This window comes from Urocampus carinirostris, chromosome 3, assembly GCF_059441175.1.
Source record: "Urocampus carinirostris isolate Australia breed hairy pipefish chromosome 3, RoL_Ucar_1.0, whole genome shotgun sequence".
Classification (NCBI taxonomy): Eukaryota; Metazoa; Chordata; class Actinopteri; order Syngnathiformes; family Syngnathidae; genus Urocampus; species Urocampus carinirostris.
The window spans coordinates 35,082,428-35,096,572 of NC_142351.1; the positions used below are offsets into that span (position 1 = coordinate 35,082,428).

At 37.3% G+C, this 14,145-nt stretch overlaps 1 protein-coding gene across 2 annotated transcripts in view; it reads left to right on the forward strand.

Moving 5' to 3' along the window:
- hdac7a (histone deacetylase 7a) overlaps nucleotides 1-14,145 on the forward strand; it is a 63,244-nt gene that overhangs the window by 34,162 nt on the left and 14,937 nt on the right. For both annotated transcript variants that reach the window (XM_088331610.1, XM_088331611.1), the window contains exons 5-17: nucleotides 1,522-1,642; nucleotides 3,162-3,262; nucleotides 3,355-3,471; nucleotides 3,550-3,659; nucleotides 5,192-5,293; nucleotides 6,325-6,496; nucleotides 7,964-8,169; nucleotides 8,827-9,027; nucleotides 9,973-10,204; nucleotides 11,067-11,200; nucleotides 11,385-11,505; nucleotides 12,558-12,607; nucleotides 13,321-13,428. In XM_088331610.1, the coding sequence (XP_088187736.1) occupies nucleotides 1,522-1,642; nucleotides 3,162-3,262; nucleotides 3,355-3,471; nucleotides 3,550-3,659; nucleotides 5,192-5,293; nucleotides 6,325-6,496; nucleotides 7,964-8,169; nucleotides 8,827-9,027; nucleotides 9,973-10,204; nucleotides 11,067-11,200; nucleotides 11,385-11,505; nucleotides 12,558-12,607; nucleotides 13,321-13,428 (1,775 nt within the window). The remainder of the gene's footprint in view (nucleotides 1-1,521; nucleotides 1,643-3,161; nucleotides 3,263-3,354; nucleotides 3,472-3,549; nucleotides 3,660-5,191; nucleotides 5,294-6,324; nucleotides 6,497-7,963; nucleotides 8,170-8,826; nucleotides 9,028-9,972; nucleotides 10,205-11,066; nucleotides 11,201-11,384; nucleotides 11,506-12,557; nucleotides 12,608-13,320; nucleotides 13,429-14,145) is intronic.

Genomic DNA, 14,145 nt, shown 5'->3' on the forward strand with positions numbered 1-14,145 from the left:
GTTTTCGCAGTTTTGTGCGTTCTTTAGAGTAGTGATGGCCCTGAGAAGGAAGCTGTCCTGTCTTTCCTAGTTTTGTTTCTGTATTCCAGAAACTTGGAAGTTCACAAGTGGAAGCGCACACATTAAGTCTTACACACATACTCAAACCATCTAAACATCAGATCGCATGAGGTTATCTTTCATATTAAGTTTGGTCATGTCTTGAAATCATATTTTTCACATTAGGGTAATCAGAAACTCATGTTTTGTTATTTTTTTCAAGCTTTTCCCTCTTTTTCAACAGGATGTTTGCCTTTGGTTAAATATAACCGGACTGGTAGATCCACAATTGTGAAGTTAAATATAGCTTTGACTATTGGTACAAGTCATTGTGTCAATATTGACTTGAACACCTTCTGTCACCTCTTTGTGCACACATGGACCAAACACACAGAATTAAGTGACATAACCATGCGTCACATTTCAGTGCAAAGTATATGGACAAAAAGTATATTCAAAATTGGCAATTAAGTTCACATATTTCATGGCGATCGATACCAAAATTCAATATATTGGTATATCGGTATTTGCCTTTTTAATTACAATATATTTAAAACTGTTATTCAATGTCCGGTGAAACTGATTCCAACTACAGCACTGTCCCCCCATGGAAGTTTCTGATTGGTTGGTGGAGATATACCCAGAGTTAATGGGGAGCGATTCAATGTCGTCCTGTACTCGCAAAAACGTCCTAATTTGAATTAATGCAAATTAAAATAAGTTACTCTTCTGGGATTTTCACTACACAAAGCACATTAAATAATCCCATATAATAGATGCCTTAAAACTGAGTCATTAGTTTCTGAACTAACATGCGGTTGTGAACACTGGAGTACTTAGCACTCAGGCTAACAATGAACTAGCTGCTAATTTGCCATATTAACCTCTCCGGAGATGGAATTGAACACATTTTCGCTTGAATAATTAATTTTTATTTTACCACCAATTTGAGTTTATACATAGTTACATAGTTAGTGTTTTGCTAGGTATCATGCTAAGGGGATGGTGAAAAATAGTACTTGTAGTGCATTCAAAGACCATGATCGCAGTCAGAGCTGTTACGGTAAACATACAGAATAATAGGAATAGGAATTTGTCTAAACTGAGAGTGCAGTCCCTTTTATTTTCTTATCTAAGAGTATTTCTCTAATTTAATGTTATAGAAAATAACATAAAATATTGTTTTCTAGTTTGATTAACACACGCCTTTTTGCTATTTAAATTATTCTAAGTGTTTGATTTTTATTTTTAAAACATTTAAAGCCAGCAATTTTTTTTCTTCACCCCAACTGAATATCTGCTTAAAATATCTGTTATGGGCCCTGCAAAACGTAATATTGGTCAATCTCTAATATTTAATCTTTTTTATTTGATCCTTAAATATGCATTTGTATATCATCACACAAATCCAACTATCAAACCTTTTTCATAATCATTTTGGGTAACGTATTATGATGCCCTTACGATGGGTTTGCTTGACAGGTGCAGTGGCCAGTTCACTGGTCAAACAAAAACTCCAGGAGGTTATCTTAAAGAAGCAGAAGCAAGCAGCCTTGGAAAGAACAAGCTCCATCACTCTGAGTTCTACACAGATGACACACAGGTGGCACACCCTACATACAGTACAGTATATGGGTAATATATTTCAGTGGTGGGCCGTGCATTTCACATCTAGGCCTTCAGTAGTGCTTTGCCTGAATCAATCCAACCCTCAATAACTATTTTATAGCTATAAAACATCTACTGCAGCTACAGCTGCAACACATATAAGAGCATTAATAGTCACATAATAAAATTGCTAGATTATTTGGGAAAATAGACACATTTTTATCACCAAAAATCATTTTTATTTCTGCACAAAGTCCATCCTCATTTCCTTCCCTCAAGAAGGGGTGCTACGATGAGTAGTTTATAACATATGTGAATATTGTTGTTATTATAATTATTGATATCCGACCTATGTAATATGTAAATCCGTGAGGTTTTGTTATATTTAGACACAAAATAGAAGCTATTTGTGAAACGTAATTAATAAGGAAAATGAAGGTGTAGGGAAAATAACCGTCTCCTTACTACCCCTTTTCTAACATGTTATGTTAACATTATTTTTGTTGTTAAGTCATTGTTTTTGTCCTTTTATTGATTTCTAATGTTTGAAATAAAGTTTTCATTCATTCATTCATTTAATTATTATGTCATACAAATTATCTGTGGGTTTCAGTTCCATCAAAAATGTATGTTCTATCACCATCGAAGATAATGCTGAAAGTCGACCCTATCTTGTCGTTGTTTTTATTTGATTTAGGAGGCCCTGGCAACTTGAATTCTGATTGTCTAAACCAACAGCATTATCAACATTTATGTTATGCCTCCGGGCCTGCAGAACTGATTGTGAATGTCTCCGGCTAGATTTCTGACCCTAACAAGCAATGGCTAAAATATTATTGGGTAAATGTTTAAATATCAAAGCACACTTCTGGAAGCAGCACGACCAGAGGAAAAGCAGTGATGGGAAGCTGATAGACAACTTGAAATTATTTGATTCATGGAAAAAATATTATCATCACATGTTTTGGATATTTCTTAGTCCAGCAGAGAAGGCCTTGCAGGCCCTGACGGCCCACTACTGATATATTTATTGCACACTATATTTATTTCAAATCTAATTTATGCATGCCTAAAGGTTGAACTATAATAAATGCTACGGCACTCGCATGATGCTTAGATGGAAATGCAAACTGGTGCTCACATGCTGTTTAATTTTGCCATTTGCTCCATGAAGTTGCTTCTGAACATATTTCACTGTGACAAGAGTATAAATTGCCAGTCTGTATTAAGAGAAAACACATACTTATGTCTCTAGATTCCAACAAAATACAAATACAAAAAAAAATCGGTTAATTCATTATTCACAAAAAGTAGTTCATGTCCTCGGATGGGCTTCAACACCCCCGCTAACCTACTGAGGATAAGCGGCGCGGATAATGGATGGATAGTTCATGTCTGAAATTGTTGTAAAAACTCGTTTGCTACAACTCATTTCAAAATCAGTCATATAAAATTAACATATCACATTTGAATGTGAAATGTTTTTAATCAAGATTTGTTTTGTATGCCTCTAGAAAACTGGGCCCAGACCATATTATTTCCTCCCAACCTTTGGTCTCACCTCCCTCATTGCCTTCCTCAAACGGATTAGAAGGGACACGGCTACGCAGGGCAGGTAAAATGTTGATAACGATTCAATTGTGCCACTTTTTGCTGAACAATTGTCATAATTACTCCACTCCAATATCCTTCATCATTTCTTTCTAGCTTCTGAGCCCAATTTAAAGGTTAAACACAAGAAACATCTCAATACCCGCCAGAGCCCGCTCACCCGCAAGGAGAGTGCCCCACCGACCATCAGACACAGAGCACCTGACACACTGGGTAAGGTGATTTAATAATAAACATTTGTACTGTCTTCTTAAACAAAACTGACTTTTTCTGTCTTCGGTGTCCCTGAAGACTCATCCCCTAGCAGCAGCAGCACTCCAGTCTCTGGCTGTAGTTCCCCGAATGACAGCCTTCCCAGTGAAAACGGTCTAGTGCCATCTGCAGGCGGTCTTTCGCTCGAGGTGAACTAAATCACAAAACCTGTATACAAAGAGGCAGCAAATCAGACTTTCATACTTTTAGACAACGTGTAAATCAAAACAAAACCAAACAAAGTTTTGCATTAAGTATCAAATTTAAACATAATCTTGGCTTTGTATGACAAAAGGCAGCATGGGAAGCTTTATCATGCTATAACTTGAAAGTGGTTTATCAAGCAAATACATAACTGAGATATGAACGGTTGTATTTGACCAGTTTTCTATATTTCTGGTAAAATATGAAAAAAGGTTAAAAAAAAAAAGGGGAAATTAAAAAGATTTCTGATATAGAAGATGGCAATTCATTTTGCTCTTGTTTTACTAAAATGAGTGAAATTAAATTCCAATGGAATAAAAAATGTTTTTGCTCTGCATTTTGGGCATTAACATATTGCAATATAGAAGAAAATTGATGTATTTTTTATTAGATCAGAAAATCTTGCTGTTTGTAACTATTTTGCCATTTGAATAATATTGATTTCATTATTTTTTCCCTAATTTACTCAAAACGGTTCTTTGATTTAAATCCAAAACTAAATCTTGGACCCTTAATTATTGAATTTTTGCATAGGCTACAGTAAAAAGAAGTGTCTATAATCTGACCACTTCAGGTCGCTGTATGGTGGTGTTCAACTGAAAAAAGGTGCTAAAAGCTACAAGGAAGAACACAAACTACGGAGACACCATTTTACTTATAATTTTTTTGCCCAACCCTTTTGAGGTTTTTGATTTCCTGTAACAGCAAGATGGCAGATTATGTCAGCATCCTTTAACTGTGGCTCTTGTGATGTAAAACAAATGGTAATTTCTCAATCTACCAGTATTAAAAATATTCCATGCTCATATGATAGTTTCTGTATTTTTAAATGAATAACATTTGTTTACGACTTGGAGCCGCTAAATAATACACACTGTCCCTTAAACTACTGTACTCTCTTTTTTGTCTTAGTTAATAAGCATGGATGTACTTGAGATTCTTTCAAAGAAGTTGTTCTAAAACTAATAGTAATATTTTAAACAATTCTTTTATGACCTTTTAAAAAAATTCCCAAATTTAAAATTGTTTATACCATTTTGACTTCTTTTCGCAGAGCAGAATAAAGTAAGCAAATAATGAGTCTTAAAAGTAAAGTAGTCTCTGACTTATTGGGTGTGACCAGTTACTGACGCTAATGACATGTTTAATGCAGCGGCACACAATCCTTTTGGAGTTTGGAGTGTGTCAGATGTGCATACATAATTGATTTAATCACAGCAAAGTTTAAAACATGGCAACAGGTGACACACCTGCTGTGTTTGTAAGATTCAGGGCATTTAAATTGCCTAATTACAAAGACGTTCTTAGATTGCACCATAGCTGCTTTTACATTAATGTGACGTTTGCTGCAATGGTGATCTCAATCACCAATGACAGCATAGTTTCATGATTCTTATTTTATTTACAATTTCTATTGCTTGTGCAGTGATTTTTACAGAATACTAAGTAATTAATCACCATATTTGGCATTTAATAGGCACAGAAGCTGCTACTCAGAGATGCAACTCTGGCAAACTTCACCATTCAGAGTCCTTCTACTCTACCCACCATCACGTTGGGCCTACCAGTCAATGCCAGGGTAAGCACTTTACCTGTAGAAAATAGATATCCCTTTCAGCTGCCTGGCGGGTGGCAAAATAAGGGAGAAAGACGAACTGGGATCAGTCAGCGGACCGGCACCCCGGACCTGAAGCATGTCATCATCTGCTTCGACCTTCTGGCTAAGATGGGATGCTGCGTCTGTGCTGTCTTGGACTTCTTGAACAATTTTACATACTACCTATGTTTATTATTGACGTTGACTACCTTATGAGTATTGTTACCCAATGCAACAACTATTGCAGCCTGGTCATCCTTGAATTATGTTGCCCATTCTCAAGGTTTCTTATTTTCTTCATGCTGATGTTTTTGAGTTTTTCCCTGTCTGTAGGCCAGTTTCAGATCAGGGGATGGTGTCTTTGTGTCCCGCGGAGTGCCTTGAAACATGTCGTGTTTAATCAAGTCATGTTTATTTGTATAGCCCTTAATCACAAAGAGTGTCAAAGGGCTGCACAGACCACAGATTATTGCAAACCACAGACTATTATTACTCTATCCCCTGATCTAAAACCTACATGAGGGCGAGGAAAAACTCAAAAACCTCAACATGAGGAAAATAAAGAAACCTTGAGAAGGGACCGCACATGAGGTAATCCCCCCTCCAGGATGACCGGGCTGTAATGGATGTTGCAATAACAAATAAAACACAGATAGTGTCAACATAAAATATAGGTTATTCATATGCAATAGAATAGAAGTGTGTTTTAAGCCTAGATTCAAATAGTTCCACTGAGGTTGCAGATCGAATCTCAGGGGGAAGAGCATTCCACAGGACCGGGGCCCGAATGTAGAATGTTCTCGAACTTGCGGATCTCTTCTTAGGGCTATACAAATAAATTTAACTCTACTTGCCTTGACTTTGATGGCATCGTTTTCTACTACAGGAAGGAAATTTGTGTTGCTTTACTATGTTACTACTACGTACTATGTTTCAATTATTCCTGGGGGGAAGTGAAAATGGATGTAATAATGCATACAGAGTACTCTATTTGCCCAATCTGTATTGTACAGGTTGAAGGTGAGCTGTCCCCTCTGAAGCATTGTCAAGGAGCCTTGGCCACGAGTGGAGGCCAGCAAGTCTTTTTGCCTCTTACTAGAGAGGAGCAAGCTGCACAGCTCAACTCACGACTTCCTGTTATTATTCTGGAGCCCTCTGGTCTGGTACATGCTCCATTGCTCACTGGTAAGGAGATCATATAGTTATCACAAACAAAACGGCCTCCATTGCTGGGCTGATATAAGATTGCATTTCACTACTTAGAGTGGTTGGTGCTCCGGAGCTGCAGTGCCCAGTTTGACCACCAGTGGGCGTGATTAAATGTAGGCCCCAGAAACAATAGTTGTTCCAATTCTCTGTATTGTTCCAATTTTAGTATATGCGTTGTTCTAAAACTAAACTATGTGAAAACTAAATACAATAGTAAATATCAAAGAAATTAGAATTATATTATTGGTAATGGTAATGACAATAATAATAATATCACAAATTTCAATTGAATTGTATTTTCACAAAAGTCCAATAACATCCATTGCAATTTTGGTATAAGTTGAAAATATTATATTAAAGGTGGGATGCATAGTTTGAGTTGTCCTTAAAAAGTTGAAAATTAAACATTTCTCTGTTAAAAATGTGTTAACAATGGCCAACTTAGTTCAAAGAGCCCTTATGCTTTAGTTTCCATTGCGCCTTTCTGTTTTTATTTTACTATTAAAAGAGTTAATTCGAGTGTGTCTAGAAATGAACACAAAAAATGTGTTACTCTGCCGCAACCTTTTGGCTTAAAGTCGTCATGATTGCAGGCTTAAGTTTTCAAATTGCACACGCCACCTTATCATTAAATGGTAAATGGTCTGTATTTATATTGCGCTTTTCAAGTCAACGAAGACCTCCCAAAGCGCTTTACAATGTGCTTCACACTTACCCATTCACACACACACTCACACACTTATTTATTAACATTATAAGAGACTATTCCGACCCCAGCCACCACCTCTTCGACCTGCTGACTTCTGTGCAGGTCCCTCAAACTAGGACAAACGGGCTCAGAAACGGCTTCTTCCCCAGTGCTATCACAACCCCCAAAGTGCTATCACAACCCCCAAACGCACAAAACTGTTAAAACATATTTTGTGACAATTTTGGGTTTATCTATCATTTTGTTGTTGCCAAATGAAACTGAAAAAAAAAAAAATAACCATTGCATGAAACAGAAAAAAATAGGTGTAATACTAAGTATCAACCGAGGGCCAATACCGATTATTAGTCTTAGGCGGAGGCCGATATTTGGAGACGATATTTACCTGCTGTAAATGCTTTACATTCGGCCAAGTAATTTCAAATAATTCAAAAAGACAAAAATAATTATAACCTATCTCTTTTATCTTCAAAATCTCTATATTGCATGTTTACCCTGGGGTGCCATGCCTACTCTCGTCGCTTACAATGTTTCAACTTCAATATCATTGATAGTAAAGACAATTATAATTTGTATACGAAAACTATAAATTACTTTGATAAATGTAAATAATGTTTAGTGAAATGCTGTTTATTTAATATAATTATTTATTTTAATAATAGTTTACCTATGTTCTCTGTGTTTGATAAACCCGTTTATTCTCCTTTTATATTTTTTGCCATCTCTCAAACTAGTTCCAGGACTGGACTCAGTTCCGCTACAGTTTTCATCCCACTTGGACCAACTGTCAACAGGGGGCACACAGGCCCACAAGCCCCTTAGCAGAACACGTTCAGAACCTCTCCCACAGAGCCCCAGGATGCTTCACTCACAACTTCTCCAACAACAACAGAATACGCAATTACTGGAGCGATTAAAACAGCAGACTCACCTTGGCAAGGTATCATAACAATGTCAGTTAATGTGAAGCATTACAACACAATGTTGACTGCAGGCAAAAACAAAGCATATGAATGGAGCATTGGAGAAAAATAACTGAATAAAAATGTTATTACAATTTTTAATATATATGACAATAAAAATAATGCTCAAAAAGGCCAGTATTATTTTCCGACAGAGCAACCAAGTTTTACTTGTAAATACTATGATTTTGTTATTATTATGTATTGTTTATTGTTTTACTATACTTGGATACAAATATTTTTTGAGAGAATATTTCTCTTCATTCGTATTCTTCCAATCTCACAAGGGATTATTTTCTGCCAACTTATTTTAAGTCCCAATTATCAACGTAGTTTTGAATTCCTGAAGTAGGGTGACCAATAGTCATTTAGTACAATGGACCCCAACCTTTTCTGTACCACAGACCATTTAAATGTCTGACAACTAATAATAATGATAGTAATAATAACAATACTAATAACAATAAACCTAAATACAATGTGTAATCACTAGACAACTGAGGACTCCGCGCATTAATTATTTGAACATTTCTTTTTTATTAACGACGGTTACAAGTTCTGCATTTAAACCTTTTAGTTAACTCTTAGTAATATTTGATATTGATTTTGTTAACATATTTTTTGTATCTTTGCAGCTGATGTCAAAATCCAGCGAGATGCCGAGACTGCATCAGATTCCTTCCGAAGACATGGACTCGGATGACAGCGGTGGGATGTCGCCATCAGAGCCAGCCTATCAGAGCCGACTAAGAGCAGATTCCCTGAGAGAAGCGGAGTTAGCATCATCCACTAGTCAAGAGCACATAAACCTTCAACATGCGCTGATACTCAACCAGGTTGGTGTGCTCTCGTGTTGACAAGCTAGGTGAAGTGTGCTTTAAAAATCGTTGACCAGATTCATTCGACTGTGCTCGAGATGGCATTGTTATCCAGCGCTAAGTGCTGTTTCTTAGCATTAAAGCTTACAGAACATGGTTTACTCTAGGGCAGTGGTTGTAATCTATGGCACTTTCTAGTACATATGGCTCGGAGATAAAACATAACTGGTATAATATTTCAATTTAGTGCTTCATGTAATGGAGCCGTGGCATTGCTGATAGTGTAGGAGTTTGGTCCAGTACACATAGGACACAATTTTAACTTGAATTTTAACATGTCAATGTGTGGGCAGTAGACCAATTTTAAGTGTAATATTTATCTTGATAAGGGAGACAGACTATTACATAATTATTATTTCATAGATTTTATTAAATCGTCTCATGTCACACAGTAAAATGAATTGTGCTGAAGAATTTGCTTTTGTCTGGATAGCCGGATTTGCAGTTTTGGTGTATTTAGTCCTAAAATATAGCGTGTGGGTCTCTCTCAAAAGAAAAAAATATTTTTGCTTTAATGGCTCTTTTGGTCAAAAAGGTTCCCGACGTCAATAAAAAGGATTTCATCAAGAAACACAGCAAAAACGGGGTCTGTTGGTGTAACACCATGATTATAAAACGTAGTTGGGACTCTGCCCTATATAATCTGAACAAAACCCTGCAATTGCTGTATGACTTCTGTTTTGCATAAACCAAAGTTGGAATGATGCAGAGAAGATTAGCATAACCATAGCCATATATACAAATGAAAAGAGCCATATCTGGTTTGCAAGCCATACGTTCCTGACGCCAGCTTTCGAAACCAATCTTTTATATAGAAAATATGTATCTTAATATTACTGACATTAAACATCACGTGAAGATCTCCTCCTTGGTCCCGCTTTTGAACAATGCTTTTGTTTTTAGTCATTACTGTGGGAACAGCAGAAGCAACTTCAGCAGTTGCATAGACAAATGGAGTCCTTGGCAGTACCGATGCTATGTAGCAGCGGAGGCGGTGCGGTCAATGGTGCCTTGGGTGCACACAGACCTTTGTCCCGTACGCAGTCCTCTCCAGCTTCTACATCCCTCACTTTACCTGAAAAAGCTTTGAGCCTGACTGTCCAGGAGCCAATCAGCAAATCACGCTTCACCACTGGTAAGTGGCACATGAGGACTTTCTTTTTGGATTACCAAAAATGCCCACATTAAAAATAAATTACTCATTAATCATTAGAAAATAAATTAATTTAAAAGTTGTATTTATATACAATGAAAAAAATATGGGGCAATTCAAAAATATGTATAACAATAAATACATAAACAAGTTCATCAATAATGAATACAAGTACAAGGGCTTTACAGGGTTAAGGATATCTCATCTCATCAGCTGCTTATCCTCAGTAGGGTCGCGGGGATGCTGGAGCCCATCCCACCAATCATCGGGCAGTGGGCAGGGGAGACCTTGGACTGCTTGCCAGCCAATCGCAGGGCACACGGGGACAGACAACTCACTCGCTCAGTCTCACCTAGGGACAATTTGGACCGGCCAATTCACCTGAAATGCATGTTTTTGGAATGTGGGAGGAAACCGGAGTGCCCGGAGAAAACCCACGCAAGCTCGGGGAGAACATACAAACTCCGCACAGTAAGGCTGGGAACTGGATTTGAACCCACTCAGGAGGTTCCCATGACCTCAGAACTATGCCGCACACGCGCTAACCACTGCGCCGCCGTGCTGCCCGGGTTAAGGATACATATATAACACATATGCATTTATTTCATAAACAATTTTAAAGTGATTTTTATTTTAAATTCCTGTTTTCATTTTGGGGCTTAATTTGACCTTTTGTACTTTTTCATTCATGTAAGTAGATGATGTTGTATTTATTGTACATGTTTTTGGAATTATCGTTTCATAATTAAGTATTCCTGACACATTTTTATTTTAATCTTGTGGAGATGACTAAAGCAATCATGTTGAAGTATACAGTACATCTAAGGTATTTCTGCCTATGCAGGCCTGGTGTATGACTCTCTGATGCTGAAGCACCAGTGTGCCTGTGGAGACAACAGCAGCCACCCTGAGCATGCTGGGAGAATACAGAGCATCTGGTCCCGACTACAAGAGAGGGGCCTTAGGAGACAGTGTGAGGTAGGACAAACACAACATTTACTTGTAGCCATTCGCGCTTTGTTGTGTTAAAATTGACACTTTTTGCTGCAATAAAAACAAAATTGTAAAAACCATTTACAGAAAACTATTTTGTTGACAACTCTTGTATCCTGAGAGACTCCAGTTAGCAAAAACGATGACCACCCACCTTGTGTTGTCACAGAGCATCCGAGGTCGCAAGGCAACCTTGGAAGAGCTGCAATCTGTCCATACAGAGCGCCACGTTTTACTCTATGGCACAAACCCGCTCAACAGACTTAAACTGGACAACCGCAAACTGGCAGGTACGCTACAATGTTAACATTTAGCCATTGTGGTCACTAAAAATCTGTTCACCTCACTTCACCTTATTTTTCTCTATTATGTGTTTATCTTGGAGTGCCTTGTTTAGTCTCATTGAAAACAATGTTCACCATGTTGTTATTGATGACGATATAGACTATTCTATTCCGTTAAAAAAAAAAACACAAGGAAAAATCAATTTACATACCTAATAATCTTGTATTTTAGTTACCTCCCCTTTTGTAATTACCTGCAAAATTTGGATTATAGAGCGCACCTGATTATAAGTCACACCCAGTACATTTTTAAAGGAAAAAACATTTTGTACGTACATAAGCCGCACCTGACTATAAGCAGAATGTGCCCACATTGAAACATGAGATATTTACAAAGAAAGACGGTACGCAGAGCGATTTAATAGTATACGGTTCTTTAACCCCTTAACATTCCGACGGTGCGCTCGTGGGCCGCCGAACTTTTAATAAACAAATACTTGTCTGTACGATGTCACCAGTCAATGAAATGGGTCATGGCACATATCATTGACAAGCTTAAACTCTTGGGAATTAAGATACCGTTTCAAAATATACTCGTCAGAGAAACACCACCATCAGTCTGAAACAATATACCCGAAAACTATAAAGTCGGCGGAACTCAAGATCGGTCCGTGAAAATAGTTTTGTTACAAGGGCCAATGCATAGAATCCAAACGTGTATACTTTTTCCAATATACACGACACTGCCGATAGATTTAGAAATCCCCCACAAATATTTATTATCAATGCAGAAAGCGCCAAGTTACAATAAACTTGCGTCTTTCTCGACACATGTATTCCACCTGTCACTACTATCTTCACTGCTTGGGCGCCCCTGGAGGCCGTTAGAAAAAAATGCATGGATTAGCAGCAGCATTGCATAAGCCGCAGGTTTGAAAGCTTGGGAAAAAAGTTTCAGAATTTTACGATGTATCGATTCTCTAGCTGCAATTTTCTTACTTGTATAGCTTGTCGAAAACATTTATTAGATGACTAACGTAAACCTTTTTACTCCTCAGGAATTCTGTCTCAAAGGATGTTTGTCATGCTGCCATGCGGAGGTGTAGGGGTAAGCTCAAAACTGACAAAACTTTTTTGTTTTAATACTATTACAAACTAGTGTGAAAATGTGCATGTGCAATGTAAATATCAGAGCTACTGACCTTTGTATTGTCCAGACTAATTTCCTTAGATAAAAAAAGCGATCTTTCTCTACTATGAGCTTGCTTTTCATGGTTCAGGGCAAGTACAGCCTGGCGGCTCCCATCTCTTTCCGGGCTGTTTTTTTCTTAGGGTTTGCTTCACTACATGACAGATAGTATTTTTAGTACATAAATACTAATACACGTTTACCAGTAGCAAGAGACACCTCCTGATCTGACTCAGATACAGCGCCTTCATTATCTGGTCTCCGGTGTTGTCTCTTTTAAGTATCTTGCTTTTAAGAGATAAGCCGTACCTCGGCATTGACGGGCAGCGGCTACAGCCACTTGCAGGGAACTTTGCACTTTACCGCCGAAAGCTTCTGGCAAGCGTGTGACAATACTGCTGGTTCCAGATCCTAAATCCCTGGCGAAAACTCACTTTTATACTGAATCATTAAATACTAATCATAATTGATATCTAACAACCCTAGAAAATATAGTCTATTATCGTTATATAAAAGCAATGCAAACCTTGACAACTGTTGTGCTTGAATGTAACCTTGGAACAGTGTAGAAAGCTTGACAGAGACCGGTGCGTGACCATTGATTTGTTATGTTGTTGTGATGCGTGCTGCAGGTTGACAACGACACCATCTGGAATGAGGCGCACACGTCTGCAGCGTCACGCATGGCTGCCGGCAGTGTTGTCGAGCTGGCTGTCAAAGTGGCCAAGGGTGAGCTCAAGGTGGGACTTTTTTCTCTCCAACTTTTCACATTTTTGTTATTACAGAGAACCACCGGTTTTTGCTCTTAGTGGGAACCAGAAAAATATTGCTCATTATATGTTTTGCTGTAAAATCAAGCTTAAAATGAGAATTAAGCAAAATAATCTGCCTCCGAAAAAATGATGTTTTTACTAGAAAAAATTTTCCTTTTTTAAGTTTAGTCAGTTTTTCTTTGTTTTCGATTTATTGCTTAATCTAGTGTGATGTATATAAATAAACATACAAAAAAACATTAGGGGATGAATTAACTAAAAGATAAGACACAATGAGCATAAGCTACACCTGTTTACTTTCATGTTCATTTAATTGTCATACATTTTTAAATTATAAATCATTTGATTTAAAGTACTTATATTGTTTATGATTTAGTTAGCTGCAGATATCTTGTAATTAAAATTGTTGATAAAATGGTACCTCACAAATACATAAGGGACTCATTTTTGCAATTGTTTTCAATCTATTTAGCTAAAACAAACATGCAAATCAGCTGTAGGACAAAGACATGAGCTCAAATTATTATTAATTATTAAGTAACATAGTTTGATTAAGTGTATCTTACATTGGATTTACTAAATAGGAATCAAACCAAAATAAACTCTCCCATGTTCTTATTACTACACAGGTTAGGTGTGGTTTGTTAGATAGTATTGTGCAACATATGCTAGGATTTGTTATAT